Raw genomic sequence first — 24,139 nt, 5'->3', positions numbered from 1 at the left:
CTACCAGCTGGACTGTGAGCTCTTCAGGGCAGCAGACAGGCATGATCTACAGCTACTAGTGAGAACTCTGCTACCTACTTCAAGACTGAAGGAAACCTAGAATCTAGAGTCATAAATATAGACACACACACAGTTGTCCAAGTTACCATTTGTCACTACCCTGGCCTCCAAGAACTAAAGGGGTAAGAGACATACTAAATGTGAGGAACTGAAAAACAAAAAACAAAAAAACAAAGACAGCCCAAGATGGGTGGTGGCGCACGCCTTTAATCCCAGCACTCGGGAGGCAGAGGCAGATGGATCTCTGTGAGTTCAAGGCCAGCCTGGTCTAACAGAGCAAGATCCAGGACAGGCATCAAAACTCCATGGAGAAACCCTGTCTCAAAAAACCCAAACAAACAAACAGAGCTTTTAGACAACAGATATGAGAAAAAGAATGGAAAAGCCAGGGAGCATGCTCACCAGCTTAAAAACAGTAGCTTCTAAGTGTCAGATAACCTAGCTACAGACAGAAATCTACATGTAAATTCTGTCTGCATTTGGTGAAAATGACATACAATTAGGTCAGAACAAAGTGAATCAAACACCATTTATTTACTTAAGTTGGCATGTTTAGCAGTCATAATAATAAACGCAACCTTTACAGAATGCTGGCTGCTTGTCTATAATACTGCCTTAAAAGTATATTATTTGAATTTCAAATAAAAGTGATCTGAGAAAACACAGTACAATATTTCATAGGCAAGAGACACCAAGGCCCCGAGAAGTTAAATGCCTTTGCTGGGGGCTACATGGGGAGTGTGAGATAGAATGTGCTCAGGGTGGTATGGCCAAAGGCTGCAGAGGGGCTTAGAGGAGATAGAGTGCAGCCAGGGTTGTACAGGCACAGGCCGCACAGAGAGGTACCACACCAGCCCTCTGGACTGTTACTACTAAATGAAGTGTTCTTTCTGCTAAGAAATTTCATGCATTCATTTTCCTAGGAGGTACTAGTGAGATTTGCATCCCATTCCAACAACAACTTCTTACTTTAGTAAAAATAAATGACTTTTACTTTGATACTTCATAAGGTATACTAATATGATAGTGAAATTCATTAATCATGTTAAGATTATTCCTGGGGGAAATGACTGGTCCATTAAAATTTTTTATTTTATTATAGCAGATTAATGAGTGAGGGCTGATTGTATATATAAATAACATTTCTGAATCATTAGCTAAATTAAGAAAAAAACCCCTTATAAGTCAATTTACATTTTCTTACAATTAACAGAAATAAAACTCACAAATATGAACTCTTCATTTACAACTGATGTCACTGATAGCAATTCTACACATACAAAGAGATGAGGCCATTTATTTCTTTATTTGCTTTTTAAGTTTAAAATTAAAAAAAAAACACCTTAAATTTACATGCACATGTATATGTCTGTGTGAGCATCTGCTAAGTGCTCATGGATACCACAGAGGTCAGATGTAGGCATCGGATCCCTCGCGACTGGAATAACAGGGTTATAGGTGCCCAGTGAGGATGCTGGGAACTGAACTCAGGTCCTCTCTAAGAGCAGCAAGAGTGTTTAACTGTTGAGCCACCTTTCAGCTCCCTGATATTTTTAAAAAAGGATTTTGAGAATATTTGTTTACTTTTATTAATCCAGATAACCAAAGAACTGAACTTTCACAAAATTAGTGTAGACAAAACAAGTCCTTAAAAATCTAAAAGTTTGCCGGGTGGTGGTGGCGCACGTCTTTAATCCCCAGCACTCGGGAGGCAGAGCCAGGCAGATCTCTGTGAGTTCGAGGCCAGCCTGGTCTACAGAGGGAGATCCAGGATAGGGACCAAAACAACACTGAGAAACCCTGTCTCAAAAAAATAAAAAATCTAAAAGTTTTGTGCTTTAGTCCTAACAACTGACTAAACTCTAAACAAAATTTCTTTTTATGGGCCAAGAGAGTAATCCGTTTGTGGAAAAGCTGAAGATACGTGCACCTCATGGAAGCAATGCTAGGGAAGGGTGTGGGTGCAGCTTCTGTGAAACCTGAGCAGAGGGGAGAATACGGTAAGGGATGTGTGAGGCCCTCAGGGCATTCAAGTTTGGGTGCAGAGCAAAGGAAGAAAGGTAAAGCTCTCCAGCCCGCAAGACCAAGTATACTTCCCTGACAAACGTGCCTGCAGCCGCGTCTCTACTTAATCAACTTGAAGATATATAAGTGCACCAGAGCAAGGTACTTAGAAGCTCTGATGCTGTTCCAAGCTAGCAGGCTGGTTTTCAATGCTTTTACAGCGTAAGCTAACTTTTTGGGATTTGGGAATACTAGATGTTAAGATACACTACATTGATGACCATGAAATTAAAAATGTGAGAAACATTTCTATCTACTAACATGTCATTGAGAATGCTTATTTATGTACAAGTTTCACTATTATACAAAGGCTTTCATGATGCTACCCCCAGTCTTCTATTTTGAAAGTACAGAAGAAATTCTTGATTTTAAATTTTTTTCAGTGCTACTAAGATTCGTGACTGAAGTGAGAGAGGAAATATCAACACTGGCGTTTTGTGAAGTTGTAAGTTCAGTGTAAAACTCACTCCAAAACCATTTCAGAAAAAATAAATATATAGGCAAACATTCATAAAAACTCACAACTCATATTTGCAGGCATCATATACACTAGATATAATAAAAATCAGTTTTAATGAGGGTTTTGCTGTTTCCACACAAAAAAAGGTGTTTGAGGTATCACTGTAAGCCATGCCAATATGGCACATGTGTATATCAACCCAGGATCTACCTAATAATCCTGACCAGCACAGAATCTCCCTGCCAGACTTTCTAGTAAGCTAAGTGATTCTCTTTAAAAAGGGGATATTTTAATTGTTATAAAAACATGGGAGGCAAGTGCTAGAAACATGCATTTCATAAAACAATGACACTTGTTATAAATACTTTCATTATTATCTTCCTATAGATCCCATTCATTTAAAAATTTGAGATTGGTAAAGCAGTTTTCTCTTCAATGATACTATTTAAAAAGCCTAGAGATATAAAAACAACAGTGAAGAACTTCACTATCTTTATACATTACACAGTAGATAAAGCTATTAAAATCCTTAGTATCAAGAGCAAATCACTACCACCAACCTAGCTACATCACTGGAAGGCGGACACCACTCAGTAGCTGCTATGGAGACGACTTGGTTGGACTTCAGTAAAGCCATGTGATCATTAACTTATGCCCAACACCCAGAAACACACATACCCAAAAGGATGTGCTTTGCATGTACAAATATCTATACTTGAGGCATGGCTGTCAAGTAATAAGATGGATTTAATACAGATGGGCAGAGAGATAAGGGTCCCAACATGTGAAAAATGTCTTTATGGAAGAGGCTGGGATTTTCTGCAAAGCGTAATTACATAGCAATTCCAAGGAAGGTACAATAATGAAAAATATTGAATTCTTCAATTTCCTGAGTTAGGCCAAAGATTCGGTTACTTTTTGGTGAATTCAGAACGGTTAGGGGAAGAACGTTTTTCCTTTTTCCTCTTCTTTTTTTCCTTTTTGTGATGTTTTCCTTTTTTTGATTTGTTCTTTTTTTCTTTTTTCTTTTCTTTTTTCTGATATTTCTGTTTCTTTTGTTTTGAAGAGTCCTCTTCAGTGGAGCTGGAATAAGACCTATGGGCAAGAACACATTATGACTAACACTGCACTTAGGACTGGAGACATGAATTAAGTAGAAGGTGAGCTGCCTTAATTCCTGGAAGTGGAAGTGTAAACACAGATACTGAAAATTCGCTTTCTACTCTCTTTAAATGCAGAATTCAAAATTTTTGCCACTTGGTCACAGAAGCTGATAAAGCTACATCTCCATTCTGCTCAACTGTAGCAATGTAATGCGACGGGGTGAGAATGACATTATCTTCCTGGGGCAGTGACAGGTATGCATGCTGCCTGCCCGTCAGAATCTTACAGGGAGAACTAAAGCAGAGCTCACCGACCTCATGCATAGAGCCCACTTGTATAGGTAATAACTTGTTAGCACATTCTCTTAAGTCACAAAAGGATGCAATTATGGCTAAATGTAAAAAGGATCCTAATTGTTCCTCAGTATGAATGGATAAGAGCTGAAAATTAACAAAATAAAAGCACTTTTGTAATTCCTGTGATTTTTCATGATAATGAACTCGATTCCTTGTCCTTGCAGGGCTAGAAAAGAACACTTGTGCTTCCAAGTAATTTTTATCTGTTACAGAAAGCAAGCTTTTAAATGAACACTGCATGTAGATGAGGATGATTTATCATTATACTTTATTAATATTTTAACACAAAATAGAATTGCCTTCCCTGACATGGGCTGTAGCAGGGGGTGGGGCTGAGCTAAGGAAAGAAACAAACAAGAATTCCACCTTTTCAGATCTTATATAAAGTACATTTTACCTACGTCCAAACTAAAAATATATGTGACAAGACAGAAACTGAATTAATTTAAAATCAACAAGTACCTTAAAAGTTAGTTCATACTGGTAACATTATATGGATTGAGCAGGTTCTATTTATATGTATAGGAGCCTGCCTATCTATCTGTCTGTCTGTTTGTCTATCTATCTATCTATCTCTCTATCTCTCTCTCTATCTATCTAGCTACATAAAATTATATTTGAAAGCTGTTTTGAAAAAGCCATGTATTTATTTATTTGAGAGAGAGCAGGGGAAGTATATGGGAGGGGCTGGAGGGAAGAAAGGGAAGGGGGAAATTCTGTAATTATATTTTAACTAAAAAAAATTTTTTTTTTAAAGTTAGCTTAGCTATTTAGGAACTAAAACCCAAACTAAGAAACTTCAGGACAGACTCGGAGCAAAAGTGAATGCATGGCCTGCAGGGCTCGGGGGGTCCCTGTCCCCAGGAGAGGCCTGAGTGTGTCCCTGACTCCAAGCTTCCCCTCACTTCCCTCCTGTTCTCTTGCTGGCCTACTTACTTGCACTCACACAGCTTCTTCTACGCCTGCACATCTCTTTGGTCCTGGATTTGCACCTTTAAGGCAAAACTAGGCTTGGGCACAGCACACTATCAGACGGCTATCTGTACACGCACGGAGAAGTTTGGGTGTCAGGTCCTAAGGTCTGCAAGGCTTGATTGATATGGACAGGTCTGAATATAATCTCTAACTACAAAGTAAATGTGCCAGAACATGGAAGACTACACAGCCTCACGTTCCCTGCATGCAATGCAGCCTGCTGCCTTAGCACAAGTAACAAAACACTAGTCAGAAATCCAGGTCTCTGCTCCTAGCAGGTCTTATGTTAGAGATTAACTCCCAAGACCTGGGAGTAAGCTAACTTTGACAATTCACAAGTTTTCTGAAGTATTAAAATATATGTAGTCAAGTGCATTATAAAATTATAAAGTGGTAACACCTGATTAAAAAAAGAAATAAAGCCATTCTGGGAGAATAAAGTCCAGAGCAGACCTAACTATGAGCAAACATTCAAAAACATGTCTACTTATTTTAGTATGAATAAGACTGGACTTAATAACCCAGGGGAGGATTTGTCTCTTAACTGCATTTGATCAATTTCTTTAATTAATCATTGAAAAATCTTACCAGAAAAAAAATTCACAAATGGCTAGTGAGGGTTGTGAAAGATCTGAAGGAAGTTTGGGCTTATGAAACTCTATTAAATTCCATTAATAAATTAATTTCTTAGTCATGATAATGATAGAATACAGACATTTAGAATCCAATTTCAAGGGCTGGAGAGGTAGCTCAGGGGTTAAGAGCGCTGGCTGTTCTTCCAGAGGTCCTGAGTTCAATTCCCAGCAACACATGGTGGCTCACAACCATCTGTAATGAGATCTGGTGCCCTCTTCTGGTGTGCGGGCATACATGCAGCAGAACAATGTATACATAATAAATGAATAAATAAATAAATCTTTAGCCAGTCGGTGGTGGTGCACGCCTGTAATCCCAGCACTCGGGAGGCAGAGGCAGGAGGATCTCTGTGAGTTCGAGGCCAGCCTGGTCTACAGAGCTAGTCCAGGACAGGCTCCAAAGCTGTAGAGAAACCCTGTCTCAAAAAAAAAGAAAAAAAAAAAAAGAATCCAATTTCAAAATTAGCACAAAATATATATGAAGAATTTAGATGTGTATTTAATCAAAATTTCCGCTTTTGCTCTAAATGTGAAATCCAGAATACAAATGTACTAAGTGACATGATGACGTCACTTCTGGTTCCTATTTCTAATGTATGGGGCGTTGCTACTTCACTAGAGCAAATACAAACATATTATTCTCACGAAGAAAACTCTAAAAGTAAATTAACTGGACTACATGAAAAATAAAATCTATAATCCTTCCTGGACTAACAGCTTATGGTTTTCTTTTTCAACACCCAAATAACCTGTTAAAATGTACCTTTTCCTCTTTTTCTTCAATTTAATTTTCTCCTTGCTTTTTTCTTTTTTCTTCTCCTCTTCTTCATTTATTCCTGTAAGGGAGAAGGTGGAGGAAAAAACTCAAGTCACCAGGAGTCTACGTACAAATATGCTGTGTGTGTGTGTGTGTGTGTGTGTGTGTGTGTGTGTGTGTGTGTGTGTGTACGAGCATGCGCCTCTGCCTGCGTGTGCATGTGTGGGCACGTGCACTTTAGTTTATACTTAGAAAGATGAAGTCAACAGAAACAGGAGTAGAAAGTAAACGCAGGCAAGGGCCTGCAAGATGACTTTTCTTTCAAAGATGGTAATTACAATATAATGGCGGTATCTTCAATTAGGAAACCCAGAGATCACATTAGCTCATAAATTATGTCTTAACAAATTTAAGAATGAAATCATATCAAGCATCTTGCTGATCACAATGATATGAAATTAGAAATTAGTATCAATTGGAAGATAGGAAAACTTACAAATATGTATAATCCAACAACACACCTTGACTCAACTTAAGAAGAGTCAAAGAGGAAAGGGAAAACAGGGCACACGGGTGACCGCAGGGGGATGGAGAGGAAGGAAGAGGGAAAACAGGGCGCACGGGCTTCACCGGGGAGATGGAGAGGAAAGAAGAGGGTATTAGGTATCCGCACCAACAAGAATCAGAGACTGGGCTCCTGTTTAACTGCTTCTCTTACCTCAAGTGGGAATAATACAAATACTACTGTTTAAAGCTCTCCGAAAAGCTACAACACAATGAGTTTACTTCTGTATAATATCTACATAGAGGATGTGAAATTTACAAACCTACAACATTGTGTTTATCCCATTACAATAACAAGGCTTTTATACACACAACATTATATGATGACTTGCCTCCTGATCACTAATCTCATGCCATGACTTCCGTCAAAGCCACGTTCTTAGCTACGCTGTAGCCCTTGCATGCAACAAGAAAGACAACCTGGTGATGAGCACAGTTACATAAGCGAGACACGACCCAGAGGAGAAGAGGGAACCCACTGCTTACTTTTCTCCTGCAGAGCCTGCAGTTTATTCAGCTCCTCGTTTTCTTCATCGCTGTCCTCACTACTTGTGCTGCTGACATCCAACACGATGTCCCTTTTGGGGTCGACCCGGAGAAAATTGCGGCACTCAAAGGTCAGATGACCAGCTAGATAAAGAAAACAAAACCAAGAAGGATCAAACTACACACGTACTGTGCTCTCTGCTTTGGTGCTTTCATAGGAGGCAACAGAGTACAAGTTTAATCACAACACAAAAGCCTAAACTTCTATTCTGTTGCTGAAGTTTAGTATTCTCCCTATATGTTTTTTGCTTGAATATAGTATTCCAACAGAACTTTTCCCATCTTCAACGGAACTTTTTTTTTTTGGGACAGGGTCTCTCTGTGTAGTTTTGGTGCCTGTCCTGGAACTCGCTCTGTAGACCAGGCTGGCCTCGAACTCATAGAGATCCACTTGGCTCTGCTTCCCAAGTGCTGGGATTAAAGGCGTGTGCCACCACCGCCCGGCCTTCAATGGAACTTCTAATTCAAGAAACATTGTGGGGGCACTTGTCGTGCATTTCAGAACACTGAATCAGCACAGGGTTATTTTACATGATTTACATTAGGTGACTAAAAACACACTCTTATACATGAAACTTTATGTTTTATTCCCTCGCTGTAGTCTTTCCTCCTCTGCTTGACTACTGACTCACCCGGTTCTATCTTTCACCTAATTAAAGTGGTCATAATGCATGAGAAGCAACAAAACTAAAAATACTTCTCTAAAGGATTCAAAAAACTAAATATTTAAATTCTGATATCATTTTGTCTAAAATTCTCCCAGTAAGTAGACTTCAGTAATTGTTCACTGTGATGGTTATCACTAACTTGATCCTGACAGGATCCAGGATCATCTGAAGACAAGCCTCTGGCTGTCTTTGGGGGCTTAGATTAGGTTAGTGGAAGTGGGAAGATTCACCCTACACATGGACTGGGTCCTGGACTGAATAAAAAGGACAAAGTGGGGCGGACAAGTTGGTTCAGCAGGGAAGAGCACTTGCCATTGAGCCTGAGGACCTAAATTCCATCTCTAGGCCCCACGCAGTGGAAGGAGAGAACACACTCCACAGTTTCCCTCTGATGTCCACATGTTGCCATGACACATAAGTAACCACCCCCACAGGCACACACACACACACACACACACACACACACACACACACACACACACACACAGAGAGAGAGAGAGAGAGAGAGACACGGGGGATGGGGAGTGTAGAGGGAGAGCACTTTAGTGGTTCTATTATCTTTCTCAAGTTCTGCCTCAGTCCTATGCCAATCCCATTCTACTTTCTAAAGTGCTGGGATTACAGGCGTGGGTCACTATACCTGGAGTTTATATGATGCCAGGGACTGAACTCACAACTTAGTGAATGCCAGACAAATACTCTACTAACTGAGCTATATCATCAGCCCCTACAACATCAATTTTGAACAATAATTTCACAGCACTGAAAAAATGGTACCTGCCTCAGTGTAAGCTATACAGCTCAAGGTTTGGTTGCCAAGTCTGCATTGTTCTTTTCCTTGTAATTGCTGTTTTATAGGCACTCAAACACACCATGAGCCTTCTTGCTAATACCCCTAGACGGTTAAGTGAAAATTTCCTCGCTTGACAGTTAGGGTAGGGATCCCGGCTTTAAGCGAGGGCCTCCACTCTAGCCATCTGCCACCATCAGGCCTCCAAAGCTCCACTGCACACAGTTCTGAAGGCCGCTCAGTCAGTGTGTGACTGACTCACTTGTGTTCAGCAGGCATTCCTTGCTTCACTTAAGACCCTTTTCATCCTGGCACGGGGTGGGTTGCCTTTCCTTCTGGGAGCTCGGCTTCTTGGTCTGGCTCCGCTCTTCTTGCATTATTTCTCTCCAGCGCTATGCACCTGACACAGGAAAGCGGGCTTTCCACTGTAGGCCAGCTGACCATCGCATCCAGAATTCCTCTGGATGCAGTCTTTCTTTATATAAGTTAGCGTTCTACCCAAAGGCCAGGTACTTACATGCACTGAACATGTAAGGAACACACCCTGTTCCTGCTTCCCTTTAAGGGACACGACCACTACTTGTGAAACTACAAACGGAGTCCGGGTTGTGTCTGTTGTAACTGTTGTTCTTACTGGGTGTAAGTGAAAGCAGCTTAGGATATCACTGTCTTCCTAGCTATTTATTCCCTCGAAGTTTCTTTTCTAAATATACTCTAGGAAGATGAAGGGTGAAGAATTATTAGAATGTGAGGGTCTGGGGAGTTGGCTCAGTGAACGAAGAACTTGCCATCCCAGTGTGAGAAGCAGAGTCTGGGTCCCTAGAGCCCTATAAAAAAAGGTCAGTCCCAGCACCTGAGAGGCAGAGACGTGATCCATGGGGCAGGGCGGCTCATCAAGCTCTGGGTTTAGTGAAGACCAGGTTCAGGAAGACACACCCCAAGGTAGAAAAACTTCCAAGATGACACTTCCCACGAGGTAGAGGCCCAGGTGGAATAAAAGGGGAAAGGGATGTCAGCAGCGCAGGACTTCTCTGCTTCCTGTCAGCAGTAAGGTGAATCACACCCCACCTGCCACCATGTTCTCAGAGACAACAGAGCAGACCACGATAGCTAGGAACCCAGGAAAGCTCAAGCTAACGGAAGCAATTCCTCCCATTCTGTTGCTACGTCAGGCATTCTGTCAGAGTGACCAGAAAAGAAAAATGCCATGGCTAGCTGAATTCTGTCAAGAGTGCCCATCACTCAGGGGGAGGAGAACAACAGTCCGCTGGGGCAAGTGTCTTCCTACACCTTAAATAACAGCACAGACCTCACATCACATCGCACACCAAACCACACTCAAAGAGGATGAAGAGACACAAAATACAAGGCCCCAAGCCACCCAACCTTTAGAAGAAAGCACAAGGGTAAATCTTGGCCGTTTTGAATTGGTCAATAGACTCTTCAATGTGACACCAAAAGCACAGAGCATCAAAAGAAAAAGAAATTCATCAAATTTAATTTTATCAATCTAAAGAGCCTTTTGCAAAGAACGTTATCAGGAAATGGAAACGTAACATAACTGGAAAAATACTTATAAATCATGTTTGGTAGCGTTTGATATCTGTTCACTGCATGTAAGAAACAACTAAAACTCAGTGAAAGCATGACCTAGTCTAAAAAAAAAATGGCAAGACAAACAAATATCTTTAGAAAAGAAATGCAAATGGCCCAAACTATATGAGCAGTGGTTCCAAATTATTAGAGAAAAGCAAACAAAACAAAACTGGAATACAACTACCTTCATACCTGTTAGGATGGTCTGGACTGTACTTACAACACTTCCCACAGCAATATGTAACTTTCTTTCCACACCAACAACTAGTTCCTCACTCTCTGGGTACTAACTGGGTATGATACAATTAAATCCATTCCTGAATTTTATTTATTCTTATGGGGGGGGGGCACGTACCTGTGCCAAGGTGTGCATATGGAGGTCAGAGGGCAGCTCTGCAGAGTTGGCTCTCTCCTTCCACCTTTATAGGCATTGCAGGGACAGGCAGACCAGCAGGCTCGTGTGGTGAGCATGCCAACCACTGAGACATCTTGCTGGCCCAGTTAAGTTCATCCTGGACACTTTCTAGGCTTAGTGCAGCCCCACAGATTAAGGGTTCAGTTTCACAAGGTTCTCCAACTTCAGATGTCAATCACAAATCTAGGCCACTCACATGGACTGGCCGGCTCTAAAGTCACAGAGTTCCTGGAAGCTCCTCAAATCTGGTGGTTTACTATAATGGTTCACTGAGTCAAGGGAAGCAGATGACTTACCATTCACATTTACTATGACATCCACAGCTCACAAGCAGCTAAATGGAAGAGATGCACAGGGAATATCTAGATGTGTCTGTGGGGGGCAGCCCTCTCCGGGTGTGCGATCTCCCCAGTACCTTAGTATATTTACCAACCCCAAAGTTCTCAGAACTCTGAATGTCTATGGATTTCCATCAGACATGAATGGTTAATTAAATCACTGGTCACTGGTGACTGAAGTCACCCTCTATGAATTCTCTCTCCCTTCCCTGGCGGGCTGGTTTCAGCCTTCTAAACATCTGTGTGGTTCTCTGGCAATCAGTGTCCACATTGAATGCACTAAGAGTCATAAGAAGAAACTCATGTTTGGCTGAAAAGTATTTGTTATAGATAACAAGAGATACCCCTATTAGCTCTTTCACTTGGGAAATGCAAGGATTTTTTTTTACCAGATCTGTATCTGGAACTAGAGACAGTGATCAAACCAAATATATACTTCTTAGTATCACCCAAGTCTATACATTGTATCAAACTGGAACAATAATAAATGCTGGGGAGGATGTGGAAACAAGGGAAGCCTTATGTATTCCTAGTAGGAATATAAAGGATAGTCAGGGTGGAAAAATTAGGTGGCTTCTCAGAAAGTCCAGGTGACAATTCAATAATTCCACTCCTAAGACTATTCCTACAGGAATGAAAATCAGGGGCCTATCAATGATCACTATAGCATTATTTGTAATGCTAACAGGTAAAAACAACCAAGTGTCTATGCACAGGTGAATGGAGACAGAAAGTGTAGTATATCCACGCAATGCAACAACATTCTACCATAAGAAACAATGTCAACGTGTGTGCACACTACAACACAGGGTAACTTTGAAACATTATGCTAAGTAAAACACAAAGGACAAACAGTGTATGGTTCCTCCAATAAGAACTATGTAGAGTACCAGAAATGACCAAGAGCTAAGGAAAGGAGGGTACACAGAACTTCTGCTTCACGGCTAGAGTTTCTATTCGAGGTTACCAAAATGATTTGGAATAGAAAGTGGGGATGGCTGTTCAGAACTATGAAGGCAATTAATGCTCAGAATGGTTTATTGAAGAATGGTTAAGATTTACATTTGGTACATTTGCCACCACGGGAAGTAAGAAAAACAGAAAAAGCACAACACAGCATGAACTCTGACAACCAGAGTTCAAATTCCACCTTCCCATCTTGTAATGGAAGAGCCTCAGTTTTCTACTATGCAACAATCACGCATCGAGGACCAACTATGGGCAGCCAGTGACCTAGAGTCGTTACTTACACAAGCTCACTTAATATTCACAGCAACCTCTACGAGGTTAGGGACTATAATTAACTCATTTTGCAGACAGAAATCCAACACAGAACGGTTAAGCCGTGTGCCACTGTCACACATCTAGTACGTGCTGAGGTGTTTACCTGAAACATCTGTTGTCAGAACCGCCAGAAGTGAATGTCCATGAAAATGAAGACCAGAAACCTTCTTCACAGTTATCTAATTGTGGTCTGTGATATTTATTTGTAAGGTTTTTTTTTTAACAACAAAGTTTATAAATCAATTCCTTGGTCTTCATGGAAATCTTTGTTAAATCAGTTATACTTGTTAGAAATAACACTTCAATGAAGTGGAATATTCTAAGAGCCAGTGTAGTTAGCACAGATGTCAAACAACTTTAGAGACAGCAAGTGCTGCCAGGAATAACTATTGGGAAGGCCTGTGGAGCTGCTGGATTTTCCTCCAGGAATGCTGATTACAGAATCAAATCATATGACACTGTATGTAATTACATAGGCTTGGGTGTACCTTCTAATTCTATTATGTTAATCACACTGGAAACATTGTTGAAATCAAGATTTTTTTTTTTTTGCACATGAGGAGAAATTCTGGTACTCAATCCCTTATACAAAGGGATAAGTTCAGAAAGCATTCAAAAATTGTTTTTAATGCCTTTACTCTTCATCTGGTATCCAGAAACAAAGCAATACATAGGTGCATATATAGTATATACAAACATACATACATACATGTTTTAATTTTTTTAAAGATTTACTTATTTAATTTTACATGTATTTTTTTGTTTTGTTTTTTCCCTGAATGTATGTATGTGTATCATGTGCACGCCTGGTGCCCGTGGAGGCCAGAAAAGGATGTTAGATCTTTGGGACTGCAGTTTCAGATGGTTATAAGTTATCACATGGGTGCTGGGAATCAAACCCAGGTCCTTTACTGGAGCAGCAAGTGCTCTACACTGCCTAGCCATCTCTCCAGCATCACCTATCTTTTTAAGTACACAGTCTTTTACTTTTATCTTTTAAATTACCTTAGTTCTGTTTTCTGCAAACTTCTAATCTCCCCCAACCCCTCATATTCATGGCACCTTTGCTAGTTATCACACACTGAGTCAACTCCAAATCCTGGAGGAGCTCAGGGGGCCACCCACGGAGCTGCTGAAGTCAGGACACCAAGCCAGCCCGCCCCGGGAAGCAATGGCCTCAGCACACACAGTAGACAGGACGCCGTTGCTTTTCAGGTACTTACGGTAGCCACACTTTTTGCAGCCTGCTCGGACATTGTCCTTGTTGCAACCTGAAACACAATTGGAAAACATTTGGGGAAATACAAGTAAGTGAAAATAAAGACTTTATCATAAGATAAAACTCTTAAGAAAACCTTTTGTTTTAAGAAAAAACAACAACAACTAATCTTAGCAACACTACTCAACTTTTTTAACATTGAACTTACTGAAAGTGAATTTACCCAAATCATTTGGCTAATATTTCAAGAACATATATTTTTTCTAATTCAATATGAACACAGCATTATAGTTGAGAGCTTAAACATTTTAGGAATCCCACATCATTGGGGAAGGAATTCTAGCTTATTGTTGAAATTTAACTAATTTACTATATATATAGTATACACCCCCACACACACACCCACTAAGGTGTAACAAATTTTCTTGTGTTTCAGTAGAAAAAATAATTCCACCTTTCTCAAAGAAAATGGTAAAATTCCATAAAATTCACTGTACTTGTTAGGCATCATGATAAAATAACTTAAGTCAGCACTTGAACCTCGGGAAGTGAAAACAAAGTAGTCACATGTCCAATTCTGATAAAAGCTCACAAACATTCACAGTGTTCAATTCTGATAAAAGCTCACAAACATTCACAGTGTTCAATTCTGATAAAAGCTCACAAACATTCACAGTACTTCTGTGTAGTCAGTACATGTGGATGGTGCTGAAGACATAAACACTAGGAATGAAAGAATCTGATTTTTAAAACTGTGACAAAATACACACCAAAGAGAGGATTTGAATCTCTTCAAATGTCTATTTCAGCAGCAAGGAAAACAGTCACAGTGATAATAGAGCTGTCAACTACTGTCCTTCTCCAAATGATTTTTACCATCAAGAAGGGTAACTACACCCACTAAACTAAACACCTTCATGTTTCCCCAATCTCAGCTACTCTAGTCTACTTTCTAACAACATTTGCCTCTCTGGAGAAACCAGACAATATCTGTCCTTTTTAAAAGTGTGACACAATGTTTTCACGAATCATCCATATTACAGCATGCACCAGAATTGTAACGTTTTTTTGTGGATGAATATTCCACTGAACATTAAAATATCTTTAACCTCTGACAGTGGCTTCTGGGAAGCAATGCAAGGCCCAGTGGAACATTACTCCCTTTCTCTGAGGAAGGGGGTCTGCTTTCTAAATCCTTCAAAGGAAGTTATCATCCCAATGTGAGACTATTGTAAAATGTAGAGCAGATAGAAAACATTAGTCATTATAAATGAAAATGATTCTTAGACCACTTCTTCAACATGATAAGCTTGAAACTCTAGTTCTTTCCCCTACTCCTAATTTGGAGGAAAAAAATTATACTAATTGAGCTGTTCTTGTAAACAGGGTCCTACAATGTGCATTTTAATACCAAGCACTGCTCTGCTGCCACAACATCTTTAGAGAATATCCCAGTGGCACCTTGCATCCAGGTGATGGGATCAGGTGAATGCTGCATCCCGCTGCTGACATCTGAGCCTCCCATGAACACAGCATAGCTGTTAACATCTCCCCGCTAGCCTCTCTTTGAGTGACAGCTCTATCATGTGACGTCACTCATCACACCCTCCTCCTCCACCTTCCTAAGAACTCATTAGTTGCAGTTCTTCTGAAGCCTACTTTCACCTCAAACTCTAGAGAGTGTCACTATTTTTTTTTACGATATTTACATGTTTAAATCAGAAAAGGTGCCACTGCTGAAGTTTCTGAGCACTGTGCACCGATTCCTTCCCCTTTAGACTCGTGCCTCCACTTTGTCCTGTAAGAACCCACATGCCACAGTTAGTAGTATCCACTGTGGAACAAGACTGGATTAATATAATCTAAGGCTTCGCCGTTATGAAAATAATTGCATGTTGACGAAAAAGCTCAGAGAATATGGGTCAGTGTTAAGTTTGTTTCCATAGAAACCACAGATGTTGAGAAAGACTGAACAACTGCTTCATGCACCATTACTGCTGCCACAGACTAACAGTAACAGGCAGGTGTGAAGTCACCTCTGCCTGTGCTAGAGCTGAACTTACTTATAGCAAAAGACACTGATGTGAACTCACTCTTCAAGTGCTTCGTATTTCTAGGATGAACAGAACGTGAAACTTTTCCCAGGCTATCTTCTTTAACCAAGACGAAACTTTCTATGACAGAGAACCAGATCTTCTTACAAGCTCCTTCCACGCTAGCCTTTGTCTAAATTCAGATCCCAGCTTCATTTGTGACCATCTGCAACCAGACTGCCTGGCCAGTGAAAAGCTTCTACGTGGGCCTTCGAGACCAAGGCCAATGACACCAGACCTGGGAAAAGTGATGTAATCACAGTTCACCCTGTTGTCAAGACCTAGCTTCTAGCTCAGTATCTGTAATCTCAACATCTGGAGGCTGATGCAGGAAGATGTTGAGTTCAAGCCTAGTTGGGCTACAGAGTGAGTCTGAGGCCAGTTTGGCCTATTTGGGGGGGAAAAGAAGTCCATTTTCCAAAGCACTTATGGCAGTGCACAGTGCTCGGTTTGGTGTGCTTCACCTTTTCTGGTTTCTGAGCATGGCAGGAAGGGTTTTCTTAGATTTAATAAACCCCTTGGCAACTATCCTTTCCAACCTAACCTTTAGTTCTCTGTTGTTCAGACAAGAACTCTGGCTGGTCCATGGTGAGGCCCCTTCCCAGCACAGAGACCCCCTCTCCCAGTTATTTGTAGCTCCTGGATGTTCTTGGTTTAGTCACTAAATTAGCTTAGGCAGTGATGCCTCCTGCCCTCTTCACGTTATCCATGGTAATCAGGACCTCCAATCTAAAGGTCACCATAGAAGTGCATGACAGGGCCAGGTTGTGTGTGTGTGTGTATGTGTGTGTGTGTGTGTGTGTGTGTGTGTGTGTCTGTCTGTCTGTCTGTCTGTCACGGGGGAGGGGGGCATTGAGGGCTGCATTCCAGTGGTGAAAACCTCCGGGAGCAAACTCAGAACACACTTGAAAGGTTGTGAAACAATATTTGTAACTTGCAGGAGGGACAAACTCCCCACTGTGGAAAATCAACTTATCCTGAGGAAAAGACCAAACGGCCACTGGGGAAAAAAACGAGAGAGGGGCAACCAGTGGACCAGAAAGTACACGGAAAAGAAACAGGAATAACCTAAAACGCGGAAAAGACGCTCACTTTTCTCTGTATGTGAAATGCCCATTAAAAATGGTGGCAGGACTCCATTTTCACTTCTCAAAGGAGCTCAGGTAGAACCACCTGAGGAGACCTTTGAGCACAGCGTACTCGGAAAGGTCAGTGGGGTGGAGCTCAGCACTGCACTGTCTACCACAAGGCCTTAATCCAGCAACCCCCTGTCTGAGAACCCATACAGTTCACTTGCACAAAGGCAAATCAGCTGTGTATAAAGTGCATCACAGCAACACTGTTTGTAACTCTTAGAAGGAGTTTAAATGTGAGGGGAATACTGCACAAGTTATGGTATGAGGGAAGGGGGCCAGTGTTTAAAGAAATGTAACAATCTTTAACACATACAGGAAGAGGAAAGAAAGCTATACTATTTGTATCACAGAACTGTTGGTGATATTGCTTATATTAAGAAGGAAATTGAATTTTACTTCAGTTATCTATTTCTTTTCATCTATAGCAGTGGTTCTCAACCTGTGGGTCAAGAACACCCACAACTCTTTCAAAGGGGTCACCTATGACCACTGTAAATGGTATTTATATTACGGTTTGTAACAGTAGCAAAATCATAGTTATGAAGTATCAACGAAGATAATTTTATGTGTGGGGTCAGCACAACACGAGGAACTGTATATTAAAGGGCTGCAGTGTTAGGAAGGTTGAGAACCACTGTCTATCATACACACAAATTCTTCGGGCCGCACATTTTTTTTATCTGCAGGTCTTTTAATATATGTAAGTTATATTTTAGTAAAGCAGCTGGCACAGAAGGAAAACTAACAAAAAGCAACAGTAGGAAGCCGGGCGGTGGTGGCGCATGCCTTTAATCCCAGCACTCGGGAGGCAGAGGCAGGTGGATCTCTGTGAGTTCGAGTCCAGCCTGGTCTACAGTGAGATCCAGGACAGGCGCAAAGCTACACAGAGAAACCCTGTCTCGGGGAAAAAAAAAAAAGCAACAGTAGGAAGCAAAAGCGAGAAAAGGATCAGAAAAGAAGGAAGCTCACGAGCTGCTGGGGTTACACAGTGGAGACAATGTTTCAAAAACTGAAATAAAACTTACTATGTAGGCCGGTGTGATTTCGAAGCTATGGCGCTGTTCCTGCCTCTAGCTCCCTAGTGCTGTGACTCCAGGCAGGTACACCATGCTAGGTTCAAAGTCAACATTCAGCCACTGAAAACTGGAACTGTCAGGTCCCAACTACACAAGATGGCAGTCTGGGCTCAGCACAGGCTGGGCATTCAGCATTCCTCAGAAACTTTGTTTCTGCTCGCCAGGAAAAGCCGTTACTTTCTTATCCACTCCTACCCGCCCCTCCCCCCGCAATCTCCAGCAAAGAGCATCTAGTCCTCTACTAACTCTAACAAGCCTCGATCAGATCAGGGCCCCCTCACTAGTTCCCAGGCTGTTCTGGCTAACCTGCCCTCCTCCCCCTGCAACATAACCCCATATAACAGGCAGGACTCTCCAATCATTTTTGCTATCCTCTCTGTTCTCATATACCAGGCAACTGCCAATCTGCTTCTCTGCCTACCTTTTCTCTCTGCTCCTCTCTTTGTCCCTGAGAGGTAGCCATGGCAGGCGCCCCCAGATGCCTCTGGCTATTCTCCCTCTTCTATCTACAACAAAAACTTCCCCCCTTAATCATGGAGCAGGCATTTAGGTGGTTCCTTTGCTGAGCCCCTCCGATACCGAAACAGCAATGAGTAGGACTTTGTTTCCTATTTTTATTATCTGCCTTGTACTTTGAAGACATAATCATTTAATGCCAAAAGTAAGCAGTTAAAGCAATTAAGCTTTCTCTGTATCACTTAGCAACTGCATCACCTCTACCCCAGGGCGCCATCTTTTCACTTTTAATTTGATTAGATTCAGTAACAGTGGTTTGGATTTCTTCTGTTTTGTAACAAATTTTCCATCTGATCATCTTATTATCATTTAAGTTAATATACTGTGGGGCTCTTTCTATAGAATATAAATTTATTTTGTGTGTGTGTATTTAACCTCAAATAGTAGGGATATTAAATATAGGAATGCTAATGTCTGTACAATTTATAATTTTGTCCTGTGAAAGCTGAATGCAAATAAAACGAGTGTTTAAACCTTTCCACTGGTTTATACTAACAGTTGTAGATATACTCTCCTTTGGGATCTCACATGGATAATGAAACTAAAATAGAAAAAATAACAGAAACAGAAATGTTGCATGAATTTAAACAGTAGGCTAAATTAATTTCTTGATGGAATTCTTCGGAAGAGCAGATGTCCTATGTTTATGTCCTTGTTTATGTCTCTTAATCATTTGCTCTCTAAAAGAGGGATGAAAGTAATCCATCCCCTTAAACTACTGATACAAAAATAGCTAACTTAAATGCATAAAACTCTTCCTTCTATTTGCTTCACAAAATAATCTATGAAGGAAAAGCTAAGCTGGGTATGTGCCACTCGCTAGCAATCGCAGAGACTGCTTCGTGATGGTTACCTTTAACTTGAGGCCAGCCTGCTGTATCATGAGTTTCAGGCAGATCTGAGGTACACTTAGCAAGAAGTTATAGGGACAGTTAGAGAAATCACCAAAGTCTCCTTTAAAAATATGTTTGAACTGTCTCCAACTAAGAGAACAACAGCCTGTGGTCCTTCCGGATCCTATGATCCCTAACTTCTCTTCACTCTGCCCAAATCAGTGAGATCTTAACAGGGGAGCCCAGGTACCCATAAGTCCTGGGTACATAACCAAAAACTATTGCCACGGGACAATAGTTTAATCTGTTGTCTAATGAAACAGTCAAGCCTGCCAGCACTGTGTTGTGCTTGTCATAAATGAGCTATAAATCCTGTAAATGGGTGTGTAACTCTGAACTGGCATTAGAAAAGTCATCAAAATGAATAAAGTCCCTCACTACAAAAAGCTACACCATACTAGGTTATCTAGGGTAGTGTACTCATAGTTGTAATGCATGACAGACTGACCGTGCTGGGCAATGAAAAACAGCACATAATTTTTCTAATAAGCATAAAAAGTGGCAGGCAAGACTGTCAGCTGAAAACCTGAGGCAGGTATGAATATATACTGAAGGATAACAATAACAAAGCCACACAGCACGGAAAGAGAAACATGTGAGAGGTCAGAAAAGAGCCAAGTCAGGTTTTCGCATCATCAAAGAATACATAAGAAGAGCAGAAAAAGGTAGAAAAGAATTGGTCATGCTCAGAGCTATACAGTTCGTTCTCATAGAGAAGGAAGCTTTAATATTTTAGAAGCTGAAGAAATTCAAAACACTGTCCCCTTAATTAGAGACAATAAAAGAGCCTATGAAAGGTTAAGTGGCTTAAAGAAAATTACAAAATCCACAGGTAACTGTCTGCCTCCCAGAAATGATAGAATCAGACGTGAGTTTATGACCATTATTTCAGCAGCCACGTTAGAGACAGAAGTACCTATAGAATGCCTGAGGAATGCAGGAAACAGGTTGTAGTGTGATTTCACATTTCCCTTATTACATAGATGCTTCAGCAATATGCTGACCGGATGTGAGATTGAAATGTTAATGCAGCATTGTCATCCTCTACCCTGGGGACAGACTTCCCTGAGAGACCTAAAAGGGTTAGCTTTTGTGCCATCCATATCACTAACACACATTGCCACTTGTGCCTGGTCCACTCCTGGTGGAGAACAGTGACTTATGGATACAATTTCAACAACTGAGCTAATCTGAACAACTGTGAATGAGCAAAGAAATGTTCCAAAGAAAGTAAACTTCGCTGAATCCTATGTTCAATGCTATTTGTCAAATAACCAAGTGTCTAAGATTTTTCTAAGGTCTTCAGTATCTCATTGTTACCTACATAATGGTGTAAGCTAGCATACAATGCTGAGGAACAGCCGTGGAAGCACGTGACCAGGAAAACAGACAAGGCTGGTGGTTTGTGAAAAGCAGCCTCATTACTCTATAGTTATACCTTATAATAACCAGCAGCAGAATCACCCCAAGCCGAATCCATCACACCTAAAATAAAGGAGCATGACACAATACTTGTCCCCCTTGATGATCGCCTCAATGGAGCCCTATTTTCCTCCCATGCAGTGTCTGGATTGATCAGCCAAGAAATTATCTTAACAACCTTCTGTGTCTGTATTTTCTAAAGTGGTTGCCTTGTGCGTTCATGCCACCTGTCATGCCTATTATCTTGATTTTTGGTGGGTTTAAGCAGTTTATGTAAGTCGTTCCATCTAGCTTAATGACACAATTTATTATTATGCTGTGAAGCATTATTTTGAATTTAACACTGGTCTTAAGTTTAAGAGCATCTCAAACAAAGCTAGAAGAAAAGTCGATTTTTGTCCCTCTTCTTTTTTTTTTTTTTTTTTTTTTTTTTTTTTTTTTTTTTTTTTTTTTGGTTTTTCGAGACAGGGTTTCTCTGTGTAGCTTTGCGCCTTTCCTGGAACTCGCTTTGGAGACCAGGCTGGCCTCGAACTCACAGAGATCCGCCTGGCTCTGCCTCCCGAGTGCTGGGATTAAAGGCGTGCGCCACCACCGCCCGGCTTTGTCCCTCTTCTTAAGCAGCACATTTTCATTCCTAAAGTTTTACAGTGTGCTCAGAAAGCCTGCTCAAATAATAAACAGGAATAGTGGGCCAACTCTGGGTGCAGATGTGTGATGCCCACGCCACCAGAGGCTCTCGAAATGCCTAGGCAAGCTACTGTTCAGACTTGTTTCTCTCTGATATCTCCTCATATGCTATTATTCCCTAGGCTCCAGTCAGAACTCCTTTTTCATACATTACATACTGTGTCTATACAGTCTCATGCTTTATCCCTTAATTCTTATATGTGTTGGTTTTGACTAACTTCTTGCCTAAGATCTATTTATTCCTATGCTGTCTATTAGCTATTTCCATTTTGTGTCTGACCAACCTCAATACAAGTTCCAAACCGAACACGTTGCCATGCCCCTAAACTCTGCTCTTGGGGGGTGTCTTCTCAGTTATGAGGCCTCCCCAATCATCTAACATCAAGAACAAAGTGAATCTTATTTTCTACCTATATCAAAGCAATCATCAATTCCTAGTGATTCTACCATCAAAAACATACCTCCAACTTAGCTGCTTCTCATTGGACCAAAGCCTCAACAGGTGTCATGATAACACACCAGAATCACCCCTAATTACCAACTGTGCCTCTAAATTCACTAACTCTCCTCCAGGTTACTGCATCCTAAAATGTAACTTTTCCTCAAATCCTTAAGCGGTTTCCTATTGTCTATCAATATCCAAACACTTTGTTCTTGCTTAATGTACTTCAATTATAGGACATCTCCTTATTGTGCCATGGACAGGTTGGGAAATGCATTCACACACGGTGGGGAAGAATAACCAACCATTAGCTCTTGTAATAGGCAAGTTACTTGATTTCTATGTCCCTCAGTCTGTGAAGTGGGAATATTAACAGCTATCTTGCAACAGTGGTTATATTAAAGAAAAGGAAAAAAATTACAATGTTTGACATAGTATCGGATGCATGGGTTACATAGTAAATGTTCGATACTGTGATTATCTCTAGCTAATTTCTCTTTTCTCTCACACTGCATACTGAAGGTTAGCCATGGCAGGCATCTTTCATTACCTCTTCTTACTTCCTCTTCCTCTCCAAATCCAGTCCCTTTCCCTGCAGGCTCCCCTCCCTCTCACCTTTCTTTAGGTCTCATCTGGAACATCCTTCTGTACTCTCTATATCCTACTAGATGTCCTTACTATTTTACTTGCCACGACATTAGTTCCACTTTCTGCAAATTCCTCCCTTTTCCCTGCTGAGTTCTAAGAGAGCAAGGGTGTCTGCCATGCTCACTACAACACAATAAAGAGTGTACAGTCACCTCTCTTCTCACAGCTCCAGGTGTGCTTCTTTGCAAACGACATAAGTTAGGAAAGCAGCCACTCCTCCCACCCCCACCCGTCTCTAGAATAAGGTTCAGAAAAGGCTGCCATAGAACAAAAACAGAGCTCAAACAGTAGCGGGAAGGGCAGTTTTAAGCAAAGTCGGGGCTTTGGAAACATTTCCAGGGTCTTTGCTACAGTACTGTGCATTGTGAATCTCCAAGATTCAAGGCGAGAATATATATCTCTTAAAAACATCTGCCAACAGAGTTCTGCAGAGACACATCTTGACAAAGACGGTTTGGGGAAGTTTTTGCAGCTCCTGAAATCGCCAGTAAACTGGAGTAGCAGACAAAAACATCCCCGGAGCACAGTTTGCCTTTCTAGGTTAGAAATCTCTGAACACAAAAGTGAAACCTATAAAGAATCTTAGATGTAATTCAACAAAGCTCCTTCTTTCACGGATAGAGAAACTGAGGCCCAGAAGGGCACAGCAACCGGGCCTGCAGCCACACTGTAACTACAGACAGGAAAAGCTAAAACACACCCCAGGCGCGCTTCTGGACTTGGTGTCTTTCAGTACAATGTGTATGGCTACCTGGGTTCGCCAGATGTTCACATTTCGGATTTTATTTGGAAGCCCTGTGAAAGTTCCTGTCAGTCTTCTGGGTAACGTGTCCTCTTAGGCCTACAGTTCATTGCTCCCAAGTCCTCTCTCCCTCCCACAATACACTTTCCTTGAAATCCTGTACAGTTCGGGCTTGCCTCGGAGCGACGGAGATGATCTTTCCCTCTCTCCCCGCTCCCTTTGGACTTGTAGTGTAAACTTTTTCATGTAAACCAACCAACTCCGGGCATTTTCAGGCCTTCGCTGGAATCCCTGAGGACTCCCCCGCCGCCCCGCTCCCTGGACTCCACTGCTCGCCCCATTCCTCTGAAGGGGGCCCTGAGGTTGATCTTCACCTGGGACTGCCATGACGCAGGTGAGCAGAGTCCTGGGCTTTCGAGATCGCGTTAGGTTCAGATCCGTTGAGGGGGACAACGCACTCTCAGAGAGATCTCTCCCACCCGGCCCCCACAACTTACACCTCCCGGCAGGGGAAGGCCCGATGCGCTTCCAGGGTTCGCGGAACTCAGGCGCTGCGGATGCAGTTTCCGGGGGGGAGTCCTACCGCGGAGCACACACGGTCGGAACCATTTCGGCCAGCTTCGGGAGGTGAGTGCCATCTGCGAACACCTGAC

The 24,139-nt window shown here is 41.5% G+C and overlaps 1 protein-coding gene across 1 annotated transcript; it reads right to left on the bottom strand.

Moving 5' to 3' along the window:
• Positions 1–575: 575 nt before the first annotated feature.
• Positions 576–24,043, bottom strand: Srek1ip1 (SREK1 interacting protein 1). The gene is made up of 5 exons (XM_052743232.1): positions 23,861–24,043; positions 13,836–13,883; positions 7,462–7,605; positions 6,418–6,490; positions 576–3,679 (listed from the first exon to the last, which is right to left on the bottom strand). The coding sequence occupies exons 1-5, from the start codon at positions 23,871–23,873 to the stop codon at positions 3,496–3,498; spliced, it is 462 nt and encodes a 153-aa protein (XP_052599192.1). The 5' UTR covers positions 23,874–24,043; the 3' UTR covers positions 576–3,495.
• Positions 24,044–24,139: the final 96 nt, after the last annotated feature.

This window comes from Peromyscus californicus, unplaced genomic scaffold, assembly GCF_007827085.1.
Source record: "Peromyscus californicus insignis strain IS unplaced genomic scaffold, ASM782708v3 Scaffold_18__1_contigs__length_77618521, whole genome shotgun sequence".
In the NCBI taxonomy this organism is placed as follows: Eukaryota; Metazoa; Chordata; class Mammalia; order Rodentia; family Cricetidae; genus Peromyscus; species Peromyscus californicus.
The sequence above is the reverse complement of the archived record's forward strand: the minus strand, read 5'-3'. Positions and strand labels throughout refer to the sequence as shown.